The sequence below is a fragment of the Drosophila hydei genome, unplaced genomic scaffold (genome assembly GCF_003285905.1).
Source record: "Drosophila hydei strain 15085-1641.00,03,60 unplaced genomic scaffold, DhydRS2 tig00000063-arrow-pilon, whole genome shotgun sequence".
In the NCBI taxonomy this organism is placed as follows: domain Eukaryota; kingdom Metazoa; phylum Arthropoda; class Insecta; order Diptera; family Drosophilidae; genus Drosophila; species Drosophila hydei.
Window position 1 is genome coordinate 5428734 of NW_022045657.1, and position 23638 is coordinate 5452371.

The 23638-nt window shown below is 36.8% G+C and overlaps 1 protein-coding gene across 12 annotated transcripts in view; it reads left to right on the top strand.

Moving 5' to 3' along the window:
- The window catches only part of LOC111601416 (tight junction protein ZO-1), a 103611-nt gene that overhangs the window by 51211 nt on the left and 28762 nt on the right, over positions 1 to 23638 (top strand). For 6 of the 12 annotated variants that reach the window (XM_023317979.2, XM_023317981.2, XM_023317987.2 and 3 more), the window contains exon 3: positions 6917 to 7454. In XM_023317979.2, coding sequence (XP_023173747.2) covers positions 6917 to 7454 — 538 coding nt within the window. Of the gene's footprint in view, positions 1 to 6331; positions 6840 to 6916; positions 7455 to 9062; positions 9148 to 9579; positions 10343 to 16368; positions 16465 to 23638 lie in introns of those variants that run through there. The other 6 variants (XM_023317982.2, XM_023317993.2, XM_023317983.2 and 3 more) reach the window with 4 other exon arrangements.

The window sequence follows — 23638 nt, forward strand, 5'->3', positions numbered from 1 at the left end:
ACGATGCAAATTTCCACTAAAAAAAGGGGAACACGAGCAAAAATTATTATTAATTTTGCAGAGCTGCAGATGCAATCGCATGCAGCAGACTCGCACGTAGGCCAGGGATAGTATTACAGTTCGTTTAGTTTGTTGACAGCATTTAATACTCACTGGCACGTGGCTCAATTGACACAATAATTGTGGGCAAATTTCGCTTCCTACAAAGATGATTAATGATCTTCAGAGTTGTAAAAGCAAGAGAAATGGCCGTTGACTCGGTCTACGACGTGAATGAGTTGCATGTAAAACTTGTTTGCTAAACCCATTTACAAAGGGTTTTTTTCAAATCTTGACTCGTCACTATGACTCATGCTATTCTTATTTACATGCTTATGGCTCAAATCTATTGAGTTATTGCCAAATCTAGTTTTGTTTATACAAAGTGTTTCCTAAATTTAATTTGCAGCCAAATTATCTATATATTAAGCTGACCCCGATGAATAAGGGAATTCAGATGTAACAGGCAGAAATATACGTGGCAGACTCCATAAAATATATATATATTCACTCATGGATCAGTACGATGAGCTGAGTCGAACTGGCCATGTATCAGTGATCTTGTAAATTACAAAAGCTACATACTTGAAATTTGTATTGGATATGCGTACAAGTTTATCTTTTTTTTCGATAGCTCATCCCTTTTCCTTATTAGCAATAAGAAACGATAAATTGGCTTCGTTTTCTAGTGTAAATCTTTAAGACTTCAAATGTACTACTGTGTAGCTTTTTTTTGAATACAAAGATTTTGTATATTTTTGATGCCTTTCCAAATTAATCAGAAATGTATTTCAAATACTAGAGACTTTTGCTATGGCAAATACAAGCATGTGGAGGCCATAATTATGCGCTTAAAATATTATTAAGAAAGGCCAAAATTTTCCAACAATGGCAATGTGCTTACAACAGGATTGTAAAATTATTGGAATGTCACCGCTTCGCAGGGCTCGAAATATCTCCTAGTAGAGCCACCACGACTAAATGCTTTTCTTTCATACTAGAATACAAGAATTGTGGGAGAAACTATATATATATATATATATATATATATAACAGGTTAATGCACCATTTTTCTATATATAAAGGATCTTGAGATACTTATTGAGGCACAATGTAACAAATTCTTCAAACTAAGCGAACCGCCTTCAACCATTTCCCTAACATAAATCATGGCTATAACGGCAATAAATCAACTGTAGACAACACTTATGAAACTAAAATGTTCCAAAAACAAAAAACTATATATATACATAAAAATAAATATTTTGGAAATGTGTTTTAATAATGCGGCCAATGCTGTTGCGCCTGTCTGTTTGGTTGGAGCATCACTAAGAGATTCTGGCCATTAAAATTGCTCTGGCAGCCAAAACATGGTCTAGGTATGTGAAAGGGGGCAGGGGCCCTAACAACAAACACATTGCCCTGCATCTGTCACTATAAATAACATCAACGACCAAAATTAATAATCATAAAATAAAGAAGCACAACAACAGCAACAACTAAGTACTGCTCTTTATTATTAGCAACCCTTTCACAGCTGCCAAAACGTGCAGCTGAGTGAGAAAATTCTCGTAAATGAATGGAGCAAAAAAAATCACACGCAGTGGAAAATCCGCCAGACAATGACAGACACAGAGAGCGTGAGAGAGAGGGAGAGAAGGAGAGACGAGTGTCAAGCGCTAAGCTGTGGCTATAATTATGGTGACAAGCAGTTGGTGCCACAATAAAAATAAATATTTCGTCTTGCCTCTTGGCGCTAGTTTTTATTTTTTTCGGCTTTTTGTTTTTGCCGGCACGAGCCTAGGCCAAAGAGACTTTTTTAACTTTATTTTCTTGGTATGTCAGCTAATTACAATTCGCCGAGCATAAATCACAGTTCGCGAAATTGCCCTAAACTGCGAAAGGTAGCGACTGTGAAACTGTTCGAGTCTGACATTTATAGCTATGGCTAAAGACTTGTGTCGATCGGCGAGAAAATTAAATGATTTAATATAATTAATTGATGTATTTATTTTTTTTAATTATAAGAAATTAAGTGTGCGTAATGGCATGGCAGCAAATATTCAATGAAACTTAGGGCTCATGCGAGAACTATAATATTTTGAGCTGTATTGTTCTGCAATTCTAACCAGGATCTCTTTGAGGTGCTTAACAACACTTTTTATGAAATTAAATGGAAATTTTTTACTTTGTGTCCAAAACTTGACACTAATAAGCGGTTTCATGGTCTTTGTGGATTAACTTTGTTTTTCAATTTTAAAAGGTATTGATTGATTAAGTGATTAAAATTAAAAATAAAATGGTTTAAAGAATATAAAATTTCAAAATAGTTAAAATACCATTATATTTAATTTAATATATAAATTAAATTAAATATAAATTGCATACATAAATATATTAAATAAACATATATGATATTTTTGTGTACGCAACTTTAATTTACAAAATATTTTTAAAATCCATTTGTTTTTATTTTAATCAGTTCTTCTATTACTTTTGACTATACATCACAGGTACACATAACGGTTTTTTCATTTAATTTATTTTTAGAGCAATTCTTGACAGAATCATCTAAATATATGTTCATATGCTTGACATTTGGAATGCCTATTATTAGTAAAGCTAATTCTAGGGTATTGCAATGTTCTCTGCACGCAACTGTAGCCCAACTGCTTGTTCTCTCAAACCCTAGCAAGTCAAACTGTGCACATGTCTGTATATAGAGTGTGCAGACAGACACACATACCTAGCGTCGCATGGTTTAATCTGGAAGATCTCTTCCCATTGCTTCAATTAATTTTTATGTTATTCGCAACCCATATAAGCGCCACGCCTTCCGGTTAGTCGTCCGACAGCCAGCCAGCCAGCCAGCCAGCATGGCATGAGTATAAAGAACAGAACAGAAGTGAATAGCAACAGAAATTGGCTTCAGTGAACGCCCGTTTAGAACTGATTTAATTGCAATTGTGCGCCGGCATCGCCGACATGCAATTGTTATCAAATACACATCGTCACCCTGCAACGGCTAAAATAGCATTGGGCTGTTCAAGATGCGGGTTAATCCCTGGCCGTGCCGCATCGAGCTGTTAATTAACAAGTGTAATTGATAATGCAACCGCAGCAGCCGAGAGGCGCTTGAATGGCTTTGGCAGTTGGTTGCACTTCTGATTAATCACACCAATTGCCAACTGGCTGCAGGCAAACAGATGTCAATAAACCATGCCACACCATGGCACATATTCCTGAACAACAGCAAATGTGGGCAACGGGCGAGTGTATGCGTGACAAGTGGAAATTGTCGCTACTCTTCGCCCTGGAGGAGTAGGCGGCGTGTTTATTTTTAAGCAAGCGCAAACATATTTTTAAAGAGTCACGGCAATTTCATGCTCCCAAGACAAGCAGGCAACACACACAGAGAGAACGAGAGAGTGAGAGAGAGACAGACAGAGCGCAGAGCAACTGTAACGTTTGACATTTATTTCGCATGACATTTCACACACGCACACAAAAAACACTCATGCGCCTAGTTATCCAGTCAAATTGTCTCAAATGCCATTTGCAATTTGGTTCCACATTTCGTTTTTGTTTATTTTTGTCCGAAATCTTTTGGGCAATTTCGTCGGCAACATTGTCTGCGTTCTCTTTCAGGCGCATTTGCCACTTCACGCCGTGCCCCGTGCGCCGCATCGTAAGGCATGAGTCTGTCGCGCATGTCGTCTCCGGGGGTGTGTGCCGCCGCTCTTCAGCTCTTCCCAGCTACAAAATTTCTTTCTGTTCAGTTTCAAAATTGCCGGCGGTCAGCGCATTTATTCTAGTCGAGCAGCTCGATAGGACAAAACAAAAAAAAACAAAAATCGTGAATAATTCGAGAAATTAGCTTCGCCTTTTATGCCGCCTATTTTTGTGGTTTGTTAGTTGAATGGATGAACGAATTGTTGTCCAAGTTTGTGTAAAAATTAGTGAAAATTAAAGCATGCATATATATATATAAATATATATACATATGCATATATATATAAATATGTATATTTAATATGCAATCAAACAATTAGTGAGCGATTCCTAAATTTAAAATAAAACATAAACTAGATTCATTTTGTTTAAGTGTTGATTGAATAAATATTTGTTGACCAATTATTAGAAAAATAAATATGTGACTAAGAATCAAATAAAAAAATAAAGATAAATACATTTACAAATATATATATAAACTAATTTTATAAAATGCATTTTGTGTAGTTGAATGTTAGCCTAAAATTGCATCATCTTTATAAATATACAGATTGTGGATCATCAAATGTGTTTTTTGGTTTTCCTGCTTCATTTTGTGGATTGAAATCTAGAACAATCAAGAGAATAATTAAAGAGAGACTTAAGGACAGTTGGGAAATGCAGTTAAAAATGTCTATGAGTCCCCATCAGTCATGATGACAAGAAGAGTGTAAAGTGCCAAAGAATAATTAATGCTTTCATAGCATCATTAAAGCGGTTCCAGCTCTTTTCCGGTCTGCAACTATCTCCCTTTTTTTATACAGTTTTATATTAATCAAGCCCATTTGTCAATATGCAGCTCTATTCATTTGCGCAAATTTTAAAATAATTGCGACAATAAAATCACCATAAACACACAGCACACTAACAACAACAACAACAATAACAGGAGCAGCAGCAATCCCTTGTAATCTTGCCATATCCGGCTGGCTGCGTGTCTACCATGTCGCCTGTCTGCCAACACCATCTGTCGCCGCATTTGCCCAGTGCTTGCATTCTGGCTCTGTGGCTCGCTGTCACTGGCGGCGCTTTTTGCATCATCATTATTATGAAAAACTCTTTGCCATGTTCATGATGGCCAGCCCGTTCACTCCCAAGTGGATAGAGGGAGCAGGGGCAAGCCCAGAGCTGAAGCCGGCAACGACGCTGGCTGTGACTCGTTTGGTCGTTTGACATCTTAATTGCTTTGTTGATGGATTTCACTGTTGACACTTTTGCTTTCTTATAAATTCTTAATGAACTCGGCCGCAGTTCAAATGTGTTTCCCAGTTACCATTTAGCACGTTGCTTGCTGCTCCAAAGTGGAGCGTTAAGTGGTTAGGCTTATTCAACTGTCAATATGTTTACACTAAGAAAAGCTTTAATAAGGTGGAAGAAAAGCAGGAAAGTTAAGTTTTGCTGCGTTTTCTGCAGAGTTAAACAATCAAAAATTAAGAACTGTAATAAATGTAACACTGCAAGAAGAAAGAAAAGGGATTGAAGATATAGCAGGCGAGGCTTACGATAATTTGATTTGCATTGGAATTTCAGCTTTAAACTATTAAACTATAATTTGTAAGTAATTAAATTAAATTAGTAAATACATAATTCCACGCCTGATAACTTAAAAATCTGGAATTATGTATTTGTTGTTCATTTAAAATGTGAGCGATTTGTCCTGCAAGAACCTTTTTTAGACATAAATTTATCCACAAATTTGATTCATTTAAATTATTTAAGGTTTAAAATAAGAGTTTTTCCAATAAAATGTTTCCCAATATAATTTCAATTTCAATGCAACTATACTAAGCAAGTATTTTTGACTTCTTTATTGATTAATTTAAATGCAACTAGTTTTAACATTAAATCAACTAAATTTAACATAAAAATGATTTTAAAGAATTGTTGCTTTAGATAAACTCAGAAAGTAATTGCATAGCTCTTTATTATCTCTCCGTCGAATAATTAGTGGCGTCAGACTAAAGTTGAACTTTGACTTGGTAAATTAAGCCTATTTTCTTTGTTCACTTAAGGGGGCTGTTTCAGAAGTTGCCAACGTGGACCCTTTTCAAACAGTTAAACATCTCAACTAGGCTAGACAATTGCTGTGTTCTTCCGTTCGCCACCTCATTAAGGCAACTTTTCGAGCACAAAACGACTTTTAATTGCGCCCACTGGACACAGTTTTTGACTAGCATAGAACGAAATAGAGTGAAGCTCGGTGTCTGCGGCAACTGGAAAAGAGTTTAGGGGTAGCCGACTTGACACATGATGAATGCGTGGGGCAGTCCAAGCTGTCTCAGCAGTCTCAGCAGCTTGAAGTCAGTCGAGCACGAAATGTGTCGGAACAAGCTTGTAGAGTAATTACCTACATGTGTACCAAACAACGTGAAATTGTCATTTAACATTTGTCAAAGGCAGAAAAAAAAAAAAAAAACAAAAACAATTCAAGAAACACGAAAAACAAAGAATCAAAATCAAATGAAAAAGTCGTGAACTAATTAAAAATCTTTGAAAGACAATAAGAAATAAAACTTTGCCGTGAGAAACGGGCGATGCGAGAAACGAGACGTGCGATAAAAGTGCCAAAAATTTGTAAACTATTCGAGAGCAATGTCACAGATCGATTATACCTGCTATACGGTGCCGGAGTGCTCCAGCGATGATGATGATGATGAAGATGTGGTGCATCGAAATGGCAATGGCAATGGTAATGACAATGGTAATGATGATGACGGAGATGAGTCGAGCGATGGCACGCTCGAGAATGTTTTGCAGTCTGATTGCACGCTGGATTCGGATGCCACAACCACATCCTCCATAGAGCACCATATCTATCGCAAGCACCAGCAGCACCAGCAACGGCACAAACGCTATGCACCACAGCGAGTTTCGATGCCAGCTTTGCGTGCCGGCAGCCACTCCAGGGAGCTGACACCACAGCTGGGCATCTATCATGATGGGCCAGAGGCGGCACCACAGTGGGGCTATTTTGTGCCATTGGCGCCCAACTGCTTCTTCAGTCCGCCCATGCAACGGCGACGTTTTAGGTGGGCCGTGTCCTCAGCTCTGCCTCACGAACTTCCCGCTCATAATCTAACAAAATGCTTTTCGTTTTTTATTGCAGAGAAAAGGAGAACGATCGCAACCGTCGTGCGGTTAGCTATGGCGGCGGCAATTCGCCGACCCACTGTGCCACCATACCGCGTGCTGCACCGCGTCGTGTGGCGCTCATGAAGGAGCCACCGCCGCCGCCGCCGCCCAAGCCCCAGCTAACGTCGAAGGCATCGCTGCAGTCGACAGATTCCTCGCATGCGTCCAGCATCATAGCCAGCAAGTATCCGCACTCTGAGTACAATCTCATACAGAAGATCGACTCGAACAGCACGCTGACTGCACCGGCTCAGTACCAGCCGCAGAATTTCTATGCCAACACCGGCACCATATCCTCTACCAATGGTGGCTATTCGTCCCTGCTGTGTCATGCCAGCTCCACGGCCAGTCCGCTTGCAGTGCGCAAGCGGGACAAGCTGCTCCATCGTTTTAGCGATGCGGCCACATTGGGGCGCAAGCTCAAGAAGAAGAAGAACACGAATCGCACCTGCCGCTCCATGACCGAAGCCATTGAGATGCTCGCCGATCCGGTCATCGAGGATGAGTTTTTTGTAAGTAAACGAAGCCATTTCTTATCAATTCCTAGATACACATACATATGTACAAACGTACTTATATGAGCAGTAAATAAGTTAGAAAACAGATCGGATCCATGCTTGGCTGAATGCTTTATTTCTCCTGTTTAATTAATGGAAATAGCCTTTGCAACTCCGTTAATCATCGATCTGTTGCCCCGAATACGTCCAAATTACACGCATGTGAAATTAGCTATGAATTGCATATATAAAATATATCTAATATGCCATAGATATAAGATATAAACATAATAGAATTACATAATAAATATATTCCTTTGGCTATTAATAGCTCTAATATCTAATTGTAGAAGATGTTTAAAGAACTTTGAAAGATTCGTGATCTGATCTACCCAAGTTCAGCTGACAAAGTATATGCTACTGAGCCTCTCAGAGAGCTGAGCACATTTTTATTCATATATAAGTTATATTTACGATTCCTTGATCAATTTGCATATATATTAATAGGCATATCTTAAGTGTGCTTAAAAGAATTGCCTATGGAAGAGCTTTTGTCTCTCTCTCTCTCTTCCTCTCATCTCTTTCATAATAGGGGGTGTATCTATATAAGCAACATAGTATATAGAAGTTCACGTTCTTTACAAAAACAAATCCGAATTCTTATCGCTATTCGTTTTGTTCATTTTTGTGTGGCTTTTGTGGCTGGAAGTTATCTCTGGGTTTATCTTCGGAATGAATGACCATTGGAACACATTCGCCCGTAGATTGCCTCTCAAATGCATGCATTCAGTATAAGTTCGTTAGTCGGGGCGTATCGAGCGACTATTCCATTTCAATATTGCGTGGACGGAAGCATAAAGCTGAAAAAAAGTTACTTAAAAGGTGATAAGGTTGCATAAAATAGAGCAAAAGAAAACTAAGAAAAGCCGAGCAAGACTTTCAGAGTGTGTTTAGTAATATATATATATATATATATATATATCTATATATATATATATATGTCTATTTACTTAACTGTGTCATGAAAATTTGTGAATGTGAAATTCCTCAAGTGACTTGGACCATTCCATTGCTCAGGCAACCTTGAAAAGGCTCTGTGAAAATTACAATTGAAATTGAACTGAACTCAATTCCATTTATTTGTATCAAATGGGGGGCGTCAAATTGAATTACGTGTTTTTTTTCAATTCTTTTTAGTGGCCCGCGCATTTTGTCATCTAATCGCTAAATTTTGAATTGGGGCCACGACGAGTGTGTTGACTGGCACTAAGCCAATAATTTCGCAAATCTAGCTTAATTAGCCAACTCAAGTTGACAGATTAGCACAGAATTCGGACGGACTTTTAGCTCTTGCCTTCGATAACGCTTTTCCTATGATGGACAGTATTCAGGAAGACGAGTCAAACCAACAAAATAGCTAACAACTGTGTCAATACTTTAGTCAGTTACCTTGCCGCAGCCAAGAGGCATTCCGGGCGAGGCGGGGCAGTGCACAGTGTTCTCGGGTTCAGGTCTGTCAGTCTGTGACGAGTCACTCGCTAATTGGATTAGCTGCGTACCTTTCCAGCAAATAATAGAAAAAGTTGTTGCAATAAAATTCAAACAATTTCAGTGAAAAATCGAACGTGCAATGTTGTGAACGTATCGTGCGCGTCGCTCGGCTATAATTCAAAATTCGCCAAACTCACAATTCCACTTGCTGCAACGGGTAACTCGAAAATTAAAAAAAAAATAATACTCTAAATATATCTACATACACATGTATGTAGTGTGTCAAGCTTAAATGACAATTATCCATTGATTTAAAAACCGCGCGCCCGAAACTTAAGTGTTACTTTCCCTTGGCTAACCACTTGAAAACACATTATTTCCTATGATTTTTGTTATTGTGCAAATTACCTCAAGGGAAATTTTCTCAACAATATATTTCCCACAGATATGCCTACATGTCATAGAATATTTTTGAAATTATAATTTCCTAGGACATTTTTGTTACATATCTCTTAGGTAATTTATATTTCCCTTAATGACAATATTGGACATTTTTGTATTTGGGGCCCGTAAAAGTATGCAACATTAAAAGTGAACTAATGCTAGGAAATTATCAGCACTAATAATCGTTGCATACTTTTGTGCTTAGCTGGTTTTAGAAATTCGTTGCATACTCTTGGGCAGCTAGCAAAATGAAGCCGTCGTCGCGACGCCGTAGTTTTAAAACGAAACAACTTCAACCCAAAGCCAATTTATATAATCCTCTCGTGCGGCATCGACCCACCGCGTATGTAAGGAATGGCATCATCGGTGGTGGCAACGGTCCGGGCACCGATGGCCTTTACCAGATTGATGATCGCGTCTATACGACCAGCAGAATGTTTATGCGTGACGGCTACATGTATCCACGCCAGCCCGGGCAGCCAATGGATCCGCGTTTTCCACTCGAACTGCACGAATTTCCGGAACAGCTGGGTGCCACTGGCCTGCAATTGGTCAGCACTCCCAAGGTGCACATTGCAGGCGAATATTTGGCAAGCGAACAGCCGTTGGAAACGGATCCGGAGCCGCAAGCAGCGGTTATGCGTCGTTGCGCTCGCCAGGCTGCTGCGGCAGACATCAATCTGGTCAATCAGGCGTACTGCTTGGGCAAGCAGCGCATACGTTCGCGCTCCCGCTCCCGCAGCAACAGTCTCGGCAGCAAAAGCATTGCCAGCTGCATGGGCGGTGGCGGTGGCGGTGGCGGTGACGTCACAGAGCCAGATCGAGAGCGTAAAAGACCCTTTATACGTAATGTGGACGATTTGCTGCATTCGCTGGGCAAACGCGATGCCAGCGTAGATAATCAGCTCGAGACCGCCTCGATGCACTCCTCCACGCAGCAGCAGCAGCAACGGCGGCGCTTCAAAAAGGTGAGTGAATGAGCCCGGGTGATCAATCAAATGGAGCAAAGGAATTTGTCAGGTCTTGCCACCATTGCAACATTTCCATTTACCTTAATTGCGATTCGAGTGTCGACTCAAATGTTGACATACTCGCCACGATTCAACTGCCGCCCCATCACTCATGCCACTGTCCAGAACGCAGCGAAGCCTATACCAAGCCCTCTCGGTTAGCCCCCAAGGCACGTCTGCGCAAAAATTAAAATTAATGATGTTCCAAATGCTGCCAGCGGCTCTCGGCGAAATGGAAAAGAACACAGACCACAGACCAGACAGTAGCTGCTAATTTAAGGCAGACACACACAAACCCGCACACACCAATGCACCTGTCAGGTGAACTCCTTGAGCCTAGCTGCAGCGCTGTTTGCTGTGGATACTTTGTGGCGGCCTTCATGGCCTTTCAGTGCGGTCAGAGCTCCATCAGCTCCAAAAATCAGCCCTTTTTCGACTTTATTATTTATGCAGTCGTTGCGGCCACAGTTTCGTTCATTCATTTCAGTTATTTTATCCAGTCTTATTTTTTTTCGACTCGTAGCATCATTAGTAAATCAAAAAAACAATTTTTAGTCTTGTTTTACGCCATTTTTTCAACTCGCTGCGGGCTGCGGCTTAGGCGTTTCCTTTTCGCTTTATTGAAGAGTAATTTGAGTTTTTGAGCTTGAGAAATTGGAATGCCCGATTTTTTTTAACTACAGTGTGTCCTGCCGCAATCAGACATATTAATATCAATTATTTGCTTATTCATATTGTTGCTAAATATTAGAGAAAATTAATAAAAAAAATTAAAATGGATAAATAATAATAATTATAATTAACTTAAAATCTTTTGTATTTAAATTAATTATGATTTACTCTTTTATTGTTTTTCAAATTAATTATAATTATTATTTTTTAGTATTTTTAGTAACATTTATAATTTATATTCATTTGTTTCATTTTCTTTATATTAAATATGCGTTTAAAACATTTTAAAAATTAATTTTACTTATGGTTTGTCTGGTGAACATTTAATTTTTTTTAATAATTAATTTATTAAAAAATAAAAAAATATATTCATGAATAAATAAATATTTATATGGCAAGGCTTAAATAAAATTATTTTTGTGCAGTCTTTAAAACATATTTTATTTAAAAAATCAATTCAATAAACTATTGAAAATAAGTTTTTGAATTATTAAATCTTTAAAACTAATATGCAAATAAATATAAGCTCGCTTTTATACTGAAAATTAAGTATATCCTAACTGAAAACTTTGTATATGACTCCCATTGCATATCTTGATCTCCTATATTACTTTTATTTTGAAAATATATTTTATGTAAATTGATATAATTTTTTAAAGTATATATATATATTACACATATATTATGACAATAATTATTATTGCAAATGTTTTTATTTTGATTTGATTCAAGAATTTCTATAAATATTCTGAGGGTAAATGAACTTTAAATTTAGACTTATTAAATCTGCATTTTATGGCAGGTGCAACGCCTTAAAATTTTGCAAAGAATTAGGTGTGAAACTCTGTCTAAAAGTTTAAAGCTTCAAGGCATATTTTGGGGATTGTGCAGCCTAAACTTTATAGAGTAAAGACTTCGACAGAATCGTTATATAAGATATACAGAGTCATAGTTTTGTTTTCGATTAATTAAGCACAAATGTAAGGAAATGTTTTTGAGTTTATCATAAATTCATTTACCTGATTCTTTCTTTAGATACACAATATAAGAGTACATTTACTCATATTGCCTGAAGCTTAAACTTTGAACCTAATCCAACCGAGTTTCCAGCAGTTTAGGGCCACTGTGCCAAATGACTCAACTTCCGTTGCGCAGAATTCCATTTAGAGTTATGCTCGAATCAACTCAAAATCAAATAAATGAAAAACGAATGAAGGAAACTTGCTAACTCATTCAATTGCTGAGGCCAGAGGCTAGAGACTTGGGCTTGAGGGTGCGAGCAGCAGCTCGGCCTGTAAGCTCTTGAAATACGAGCAATGCATTGGAATTTAAGCCAACATGTGAAATGAATTTCTTGGCAGCACGCAGAACGCTGCAGAGACAAATGCCTGGCCAGGGTTCAGCTAGAGGAAAACTGTGCGGCATATCCGTGTGGGCAGACAACGACAGTTTTCCCTGTTTTATGCAAAACTCGCAATGCAGTTGCGCTGCGTTGCCTTGCGCTGGGCAGGAGTGAACACCTCTGCGCTGCAGTTGGTCGTAAATTGAATAAACACGCAGGGCAAATCCACGCTGGCATGTGTTATGCCATTTTGCAGTGGGGAGCCGAACGACTGGCGAGAGCAAAAAGTTGTTAACTGAATTGCACAGCATTTCTAATACCCTGTACACAGTGTTATTGGGTATTATATATTGGAGATGAGGAGAGTATTGTCGATAGCATGAAGCATCACTCTGTCTGTTTATATTCCATTAGATTTCTTAATTTTAAATCATTGTTCGTCGTAATCGATAACTATCGATTTACTCTTTCTGTTTTTCTTAACATAATTCAGAAAAAATGATCATAGCATCCATACAGTTTATAGTCAGCACGGGGTATCTTCTAGTCAAGCACCATACATTTTGCTTGATTCTTCTGCTCAGCTTGCCATATTTTGTTGTATTTGCACGTAGTCACGTGCCAACGAAAAATCTGCAGCGCTTTTTTTCTTCTTCAGATACAAAATGTGTTTTTTTTCGAGGTCTTGCGGCTGCTTATTCTGAATGCAAGTCAAGAATTCCTGTTTTTTTGGATCAATCAGTGAAATAACATACAGAGTAACACATAATTGAAATTTTATATTGGGTCTCAGTTGAGACTGAGCTGTGCAGCTGAAGACGATTGTGAAGAACTTCAGAAATTGCAGCTGGAATTTGGAAACAAATTTTTTAATTAAATATTAAAAAATTTTTAATTTTATATTTTTTTTATTTATTGATAATACAATGAATAAAGGTTTTTGTTAAAAAAAATAGTTGTTAAATATATAAAATAAATATAAAATTTTAAAATGTAAAATATAAAAATATAATTTTAAAATGTAAAATAATTTGAGTCGTGTTGAGTTAGGCACGCTTTATTTTTAGAATGAATTGCAATTTGTAATTTTCAAGTGGCTTAAGAATTTTGTATGACAAATTGTGAGCAATGCATTTTAAACTATAATTCACTAATCATATATACCAATATTTACTTGGGCACTCCTAAAGCTAAAATAGTATAGCACACTCTGACAAGACAAACTCTAAATACCCTTTTACACATCAGCTCTATTGTTGATCGTGTATTAGTCATGTAATATAGTAACATTGTCGCACAGAGTTTAAAGCTTTGTTTGCTTAAAACTATATTTTCAAAATATTATTTCTGATCAACTATAGATATATAGTATATATGGCAGCAATCTTTAATGCCTAATGCCGATCTTCCCTGTTTATTATTCCACTTTATTGTATATATATTCCTGCTCTATGTGTTACACTCTCAATGTCTTTATTAGAGTAGCTCGCTGAAAGGGTATATAAAAGCGGCGTGGCTCATAAAGCTGAAAGCTAGGCAATGTTCGTGTACAAATCAAATTACCCAAGCGGCCCAAAGGCCCCAGAAACTTGTGGTCTAATGACCATTAGGCAGCTGGCTCAGACTCTGTCATATCGTAAATCCCCTGCCCACCGCCCATTTAGGCAATAATTGTGTCAAAAACGAATTGCCGCCAGTTTGAAATGTTGCACGTGCTCATTGCTGCTGCTGTTGCTGCTGTTGTTGTTGTTGTGGGCAATCATAAAAAGTAGATAAAACAATTGTTGCTCAGTACAGAAAAAGTGCATTAGGTCGCATAAAGCATTTGGCATTGGCCGTAAATAAGGTACTTAGTATAATATACGTGCTATATAAAATTAAGTTTGACTACTCCATTTTTAGATAACTTCGATTCAAGTCTCCGATAACAGCGCAGATTTTAATTGAAAATTCCGTTAATTAATGAGGAGAAAGGAGCAGAAGAGAAGAAATCAATTGCAATGCGTAAACAGCCAGAGCTAAGGCTAAAACCATTGACAATCCATGGAAAAGTTTTGTTAGATGTTGGCTTTGCTGTCCAATCACGCTGCAGGCGATTGCGTGAAGCATTTCAAATGTCTTAACAACAATGCGTCTGGCTATTGGGCTAGGCCAAGTCCGTGCGTTCACTTCTAAATAGTTTGCGGACTCGATTCGTTGCTGACTTGTTGAGCTTATAGAAATGCTTTGCTATTAAAGAAGCGGACACTGATGCTTATAGGTGCATAGGCATAAATAAATATATATATATATTTCTATATTTGATTAGCAGCTCAGCTGACTTTTAACTCTGCCAAACTCTAAAATGGACAATGAAAATAATGAATTTATCAGTCAAATTTCTAGAACAGAGTTGAATCCCAATATTTTATGCTGCGCAGTCGTTAATTACGAGTGAAAACTGTGCTGCTATCTCAGGCACTTAAAGTATCTAAAGTATTGTCGCTGGCGCACAGCAAATTCAATTGCGATAGGTTATGTGACGTGGACGTTGAGCATTTAACGCCCTTGCGGGCCGCAACCACTTGACCAGCCGCACTGACTGACTCATGGACTCATGGCAATGCATTGCAGTGGCTATAGCCAACTGTTAGGCATGTTGCTGTTGCAGTTGCTCATTGCAAATGCACAACAGCAGCAGCAGCAGCAGCCGCAGCAATGGCAAGCGAGCAACAAAGGGAGCCACATTCCTATAAATACCAATTCACACTGCTTATGCTGGCAAGTTTTTCTTTTATCTTTGATTGCAAACTTGAACACGCCACAGAGAGGCAACAACAAACACTCCTTCAACTAGCTCCTGCTGCCAGGACAACAACAGCAACAACAACATGAATCAAAATCAAAACTCGTTGCCAGTGCTGCCCATTTGGTTACTGTTGCTTTGTCGCTCAGCGCCAAACTCTACAAAGGCAGCATACACACATACATTAGGTATATGTGAGTATATCTGTGTGTGCATATTGTGAGGGCCGCCAAACCGGGTCTCCGTTTGGCCCATGTTTCAAAAAGTTGCTCGGCAACATTTTTGCCAGCATCGCGCGCATGTTGCCAGCAACAAGTTTTGTCCGTCGTCTACCTGACACATGTGTCTGTGTGCCTGAGAGTGTGTGTGTATGTGTAAAAGGTGCGCGCTGCTTACCTGCGCCCATACATACGTGTGTAGGTGTGTGTGTGTGTGTTGGGTATTTTTGAGCACATTTTACGTTTTCCACGTACGACGTTCGGCGACGGCGGCTTTTGCTTTCTTGAGCGCTCGGCGTCCATTTCAAAAGTCGACAACGTTTGCTGGCGAATGGACGCGATTAACGGATGAAATTCGCTGCTGTCGCTGTTAGCCCGTGTTTCGTTTAATATTTTTTTGTTGGCTCCGAGATCTAGCCGTCGTCGTCGTCGTGCGCTTTGATTTTTCGCTGCATTGCGGCGGCGCCTGTACTTTTCCAGCCTAACAGCAGCTCGCCCGCCCGTCTGCCATCTCCCTCGCACGCACTGGGTCATTGGCGAACGTGCCCCGTTAGCAATTGTTGTTGCGGTGTGTTATTTCGTGTCCAAATTGTTTGTCGCGCGCGTGTCTAGCGACCTGCCAAACGCCAACCGTCGCGCCGCCCGCCCCTTGGCCCAACGAAGTGCAAGCAAATTTATGCAAAAGTGCATAAAGCTAAGAAATGTGCATATTTAATATTAAACAAAAAGAAAAAAGAGAATTGCTTAACTAATTAAACAAAAGTTTTATGACACACACACACATAATTGCTAAGTTATTGGGAAATTGTTGTGCATTTTTTGGTTTTGTGTAAATTGAACGGCGCATGCGCAACGCCTGCATTTAGTTTGTGCAACATGTTATTGCCACACTAAGCAACACACACGCACACACACACAACATAAAGGAAAAAAGCCCCAACCACACTCACTCACAGTATTTTCGGCTGTTGCTGCTGTTAACATGGATATCGTCGGAACGGCAACGGGCAATCAGCACGTTCTGCCAAACAATCATTATCGACATGAATCATTGTTGCAACAGGTAAATACGATAATTATTGCTGCAAAGAGAGTGTCGATTGGCAACTTGTAAGAAAGCTGAAACAGCCAAATTGAATCTGATGAACTCCACAATTGTTTGGGGGCAAATACACTGCTTAGCAAAGGCGAACGATAGATTTATGAATGAAACTCTGAAAAGCCTTTCTTTACAATTTATTCTTGCAAGCGATAAAGAATTGTTATTAAGCATTTTTTAAATGAAATTGAAATATTTACATAAATTACATATAAATAATGAAATTTTAGTATTTTTGAAATATTTATTGAACATTTATTTAATTAAATTGTAATATTTACTGGAAAAATTCTTGAACTTACTGAAATTGCAATATTTACGAAATATTTTGAAAAATGTATTTCGTCTTTTTCAAAATTTTTAGAGTAAAAAATTGCTTTCTTAGTTAAACCAATATTAGGTTTCTGTAGAGAATACAGCTATAAATACAGCTCTTATCATATATGTTTAAATGTTAAATAAACAATCAAAACAGTTTTTATAATTAACTAAATTAATTTTAAAATAGTAAAAAGAGCGATTTTGTTTAAAAACGGATTTGTTCAAATTTTCAAATTCAACAAATTTAAGTTTCTTATTTTTTATTTTATTTAAGTTTTAAATATTAAATTACTAAATTATCCTTTTAACACTGATTTCATATATTAATTACATTAATATTATTTTTTCTCAAACTCCATATATAAAATGTCAAAAACAAATCGAATGTCAATAGGCATGGTTATTATGTTAACATAAACATTTAACTATATTTATTACTGAACAAAGAAAAACATTTAAATTTATTAAATCTTATAATGTAATTTTGCTTCAATGCTTGAACCGAGTAGTCAAGATAAGCTCTCTAAATTATGATTTTAAACTTGATAAAAAAAGGATAAAAAAACTTGATAAAAAGGAGTTGATTATCAGCATAATTTTATTTAATTGGTAAAGCTAATTAAATAACTTCTGGAATATTAACGATTTTATTTGTATGGCAATACTCTCACCTCTTAATTAAGTGTTGCTTATATGGAAAAAATATTCAAGAAGACGAAGAAGAGGAAGATAAATACCAACATCGACACGCGTTGCATGACAAAAATGTCAAGTTGCATTTTGCAGCTGTTTGCAGTTAAGTGAAACTTCAATGGGAGAAACAAAAAACACAGGCAGCAAAAACGACTTTTATGGTAGCTGCTTAAAGCCATAAAGGTTGGCAAAGAGGCACGAAAACCACATGAAAATCACTAATTGAATTTAATGCGACAAATTGTTGAGTTTGTTTCGACAAATGGCACAGCCCCAAGATTTGATTTGATTGGGCGCCAGCCTCGATATGAAACTATCAAAACAGAGACAATTTCGAATGCGATGCCAAAGGTTTGATAACCTCGCAATGTGAAGAGCTCTTTCGCTCTCTCTCACTCTGGCTGTCTCTTAGCCAGGCCTTCCACAGGCATCAATCACAATTTCACTGATAACATCGTAAACAAGCACGAAACCCCATAAAAAAAGAAAATGAAAAGCAGCCACTTTGGAGCGCTGCCAATTAACATAAAGTGTATAATTTAACAAATATGCTCAGCACATGGAAAACCAAAAAAGCGCAAAAAAACACTAAAATTATATAAAAAGTCATTGCAACTAGGCGCATGTGCAGCTGGACTGTCATTAAAAACTTTTTGGCGTTACGACTCGCGAATTACATGGACCTGTCAGCCAGCCACTGTAGCCGAGACCTCTCCACATGCCCTCCTATTACCCTGACCCACAACTTGGCTGTCGAGTAACTGCAACTTGTGCCAATAAACTCAATAAACTTGTGAAAGTGAAACTTTTTGGCGTTGACGTTTCCCAAATATATGGCTAATAATAATCAGCTACGATCTTGAGATCAATAGAGAAAAGTCTGCTGTCAATGCTAATGAAGCAGCACAAATGATGGGAAAGCATACATATTTATTAACTTATAGTTTTTAACGGACGAAAGTACTCAAAATAACTCTCACAGAATTTTATAGCGAAAGATAAGTCAGACTCGCCTTTGTAAGTCCCCAACTAGACAGGTAAACGACTGTGAGTGAGACTCAAAGATCAGTTTAACTAGTAATTATACTCTTATCTGAAGTCTAATTAAATCAAATACTTCAACTATACAAAAACAATAAACTACTTTCTGACTCATATTTGTGCTGTGTTTCTTGCAGCTCCAACAAATTGAAATGGTCTTAAGTCATTGCTTAAGTTCTCGTTTACACAATATTCGATAGCAAAGATTCTTAACTATAGACAATTGCTTACATAAATACAGCTTGTTGAAAGAAAAAATCTGGTTTGTCCAGTACGTAGAGCAATAGCTCCCCTGCAGACACTTTTAACTAGAGAAACTTGACATTGCCTGAACAAACTTGGTTCTAAAGCTGGCATTCACTTTTTATCGCTAACTCGACTCGAGCGCCACTTTATCGATAAAAAAGAACAACAACAATCCTTATGTCACATTTTAAATAATTCATATGGCTAATAATATAATGGCTATAAATTCTGTGATCATCAGCACATTCCAAGACGATTTTTATGGTCACTTTTAAATATTTTATGGGTATTAAGAAATATTTCAAAACAAAATAATTATGATAGGATTTAGCGTCCATAAACCCCGAAGTTAGAGAGCATGTTAAATTTGCTTTTAAATATAAAATCATAAATCTAGTTTATTTATGAACTTAAAACTAAAATTTCATAAAGAGTGTTAGATAATATGAATTTATTTTGAAACAAATTATAAAAGCTAGGCGATTTGTTTTTTTTTACAAAATAGTTTTGGCTTTAGCTAAAGATGCAAGCATTCGACCATTTATTCATTAATTAGCTTTTTTATTAAGTGTATTATTATATATATTTTAGTACGAACTCAGAACGCCAGAAAGCTAAAGCCTCATTTAATATGTGTAAATTTCATCTCATATATGTGCACAAATCTTACAGATAAAATGTATTTTTAACTATCTAGAATCCACAAATAGTGCAGAAATGATTTTCCTGCGACTAGATCATGCCATCGATTATGTGTCTGTCATTGTTAGGCTTATATATATTTTGCCATATTTATGAAGACATTTTGAAGCACCTTAAGCTGCAATTTATGCGCACAAATGCGCCACACAAATCCTTTAAACCGATTTCTGGAAGAGCAGTTGAGGCAGCCAACAAAAAAAAAACGAAAGAAAGAAACCGAGATAAAGCAACAATTTAAGGCAAATACAAGCGCAGAGTCCCCCATAAAGAATCTCTACACATAAAGAAACTGGTTTCACATGCTACAAGCCATAAAAGAAGGTTCGATCCGCTCGAGGAGCAGCTACAGACACACAAATATAACACACAAACACGAATTGTGTGTTTTAATGTCACTCTAAAAAAAGAAGAAAAAACAACACATTGAGCAGTCTCTTTGGCTGGAGCCAAGTTGAGTTGCACTCAAAGATAAAAGGTTTGAGAGAGCAGCGAAAAAATAAAAGAAAAGATAAATAGAAGAGAAACCAACTCACTTTGAAAGAAAGAAAAAGTCTTAAGAATCAAGTCAAGTTGTTCAACTGGTTTTCCAGGGTATAAACGATCTTTTTAAACCGGCCTCAGGCTCGACTCTCTGGCGGCTCGCCCTTTGCTCCAACCGCTCTTTGGAGACTCCCCCTCTCCGGCTGCCGTTTGAGTGGATTTTGGGCTCTCTGAGCACAGAGATGCGGGTGTTTGTTGTTGCTGTTCTGCGGTGCTCACAAGTTCGTTTGGGCACATTGATTTATATTCGTAATTTAACACCAGTATTTTGCAGCTGGCACGGCTCTCGATTCGAAAGTTATCTAACAGGCCTGGCTGCAACTGCAACGATCAAACAATTGAAGTCCCAAACCCTCTATGAACTCAGCCCTTTCCAAGCTCCATTCAAGCCGTACTGATTGGGCTTGGCCATGAAAGGGCGCCCGACCCCAGCCGGTTGCCATGTTATAATCTTCATAATTGTTTGGCATGCTTTCAAACCCCTTGCCAGCGCCTCGATTGAGCTATAAAATTGTTAATTTAGCTACTGAGTTAGTTAGTCACGTGAACACAAATTGCTTTTTCTCTTTACCCTTTAATGGTATATTTTTCTGTAGCGCAATTAAGTCTCCTATTGTTAATGGAGTTTTATAAAATTGTTATATAAAACAAACAAAAAAACGTTGATTAACTTTTTGATATGAATCAAAGTTTAAACGGAAAGAAATCATGAGTTTGTGATTTCAAAAGTTTTCAGCTGAGAAAAACTACAAAAAATTTAAATTAAATTTTCATTTTAAATTTATCAACTTTTAAAATATAATAAAATTAAATATACTACAAATCATATTATAATAAAAAAATAAATTTATTATATAAAATATATAAGATTTGTTTAACAAATATATATACATATATATATATAGCAAAACCTGGAAAATATTTCAATATATGCTAAAGAGCTTGTTTCTTACATCTTCTACTCAAGAAATATAGTGTTACGCTCAATAACAATAGTATTTTATTTGAAAAAAAAAAACATATGCCTATAAATAGCTTAAAGCAACTGCATTAAAAATAAACAATAAACAGTTGATATAGATATGATTTCACCTTCAAGCCTGTTGCTGAGGAAAAATGTCGTTTGACTTGTACCACTTCTCAGGCCTGAAAGACACTTTAGCAAGCCGCCATTCACAAATATTCACACAATAAGTATTTACTGAAACGAGCTTATTAACAACGATTTATTAACATTTTGAAATGGAAATCGAAATCTAAAGCGACAATCTTGATTAACTCTAACTGGAAACGTAACTGAAACTGAAACTGAAACTCAAATAGAAACTGGGCCTTACTAAACGGTAAAAACAAAAGCAAAACTCAACTGAACTGAGCTGTGCTCCATTTAGCCAGTTTTCAACTGCTGCTTGCATAGTTTAGCTGCATTAACAAGCGACAAGATGCAAGATACGACTTGGTGTAAAATACGCTTGAGCTGCATTTGCTTGCACTTGATTTGCAATAGTTTAGCAGAGAGATTGATAAGAATATATATATCTAAATTAGAGTTTAATAGGCAGGACCTTGAATAATCAAATGAGAGCAATCTTGGTCTCGGCACTCAATGTTAAGCTGGCTTAACTATATATTTTATAGCTGGCATAAGAAGAGTATTCAATGTTCGTTAAGATGCAGCTTTTAAGGTCTTCTTCTTGTTTCTACTGGCAAGGAAAAATGTGGTCGACGTATGGTATGGAATTTTAGTGTGACTACTGAGCTGCCAAAAAGCAAGACTCGTTTGCTTACGAAATCACCGACAAACACCAACAGGCAAACCGAGTTACTAGCACAGCGGACACATAAAGATAGATAAACACCAACAACAAACAACGCATTTTAGCCAACAACAACAACGACATATTTTGTGTGCAATTGATTAGGAAATGAGCTGCAGCATTGTCGAAGTCATGTGTATCTCTGAGATAGCAACGACTCCAACCTGCATCCACATATGAATAACATACATATATGCATAGGCTTGCCGCACCCAGTTAATAAAGCCGCAAATTCCAGACAATTGATTCATCCGATGCAGAAACAGGTTTCTGCGTAACGTCCACAAATATTTGCATAACAATTCACAAAATTCTCATATCACTTTGAAGTGCTACCAGTTCGCATCAAATCAAGCAGAACCATCAGAACATACCAGAGTTCTTATTTTTTTATGGCATCCAATCACCTGGCAGCGCATTGACGTCTTCTGCTTTAACTACTCACTTTTTATTCATTTGCATTCATTAAATGACGCTTCTGCATGATTCAAAGTTTTTATGCAATATTTTCTTTGCTTTTGTTTTGATTTTTTTTTAATTTACTCAAATTTCATTCTTTGTCGTCGCGGGGTTTTTTAATTATAATTTTTTTTGCGTGCTTTGATTACATTTATTTTTCCACTTTACTGTCCAACGTAAACAGCAATTGGCAGACGATGCGTAGCTGCCATTGTGTTGACTGTTTACTCAGTGAAAAGAAATTTCATTTCCAGCAAAAATTATAACAAAAAACTTAATTGAACTCTATTGTATTTAAGTGGCACAGTTATTGTAGAAAAGGTCTGAGCTATTCCAACTTAAGTTCAATTTGAAGTGTCATATACTCTTTAAGCATATGAATATTGAGACTATGAAAGTTTTAAAACAAGAGTCTGGCAAGGCGAGCTTAGATCTTGTTATACAATTCATATTTAAATTGATAAGAGTTTTATTTTATTAAATAAAAATACATAAATTGATAAATTAGTAAATAGACACACAGCTGTGTGCAACTGAGAATTAGATGTTTTATAACAGAATTTACATACAAACATACTTTTATTAATTTACAAGCTGTTTGCCTTAAGCTTAGGAACTGAGCACTATTGAGCTAGAGAAAGACAAATTAAGAACATTTAGTAGTTCATAATAATAGTAGGGGCTACTTAAAACATTAAAAAAAATGTTTATAATTATAAATATTATATTCTTAATATATCATAATGTCATTAGATTTGCACTTTCTTTTACTAAGCGCAAAATTAAAAAAAAAATCATTTATATATTTGTATACCAAAAATATATGTGTATATATTTATATATTTTTATCAATTAGAGTCGATATTTATATTTACATCCATATTTTTATTTTAAAATATCGAAAAATATCGTTTTTAAACATTGTTGGCTATCAATCATGAAATTAGATTAGACATTCAATATATGAATATATAATATAGACCTATATTTCATTTTAAAAATATTTGTTTCATAATACCGTTGATATGCGATATTCTAATTATATAATTATATGCACAGTTACTCTAGTTGGAACTAATAAAAGATATTAATGGACATACATAGATAGAGTTTGCTTGCTGAGAGCTGTGTTGAGTGCATCTCCAATTTGAGCACTTTTCGCTTGATCACTCTTAATGGTTTCTTCATTTTCATTTTATATCAGCTTAAGCGTTTGTATTATTCCAATTTTAGATGAGTTTTTCGTTATTTGCTTCACATAACACGTCAATTAGGCTTCATTGTTTTTTCCATGGCATCATTGGGGAAATCTCGTTATT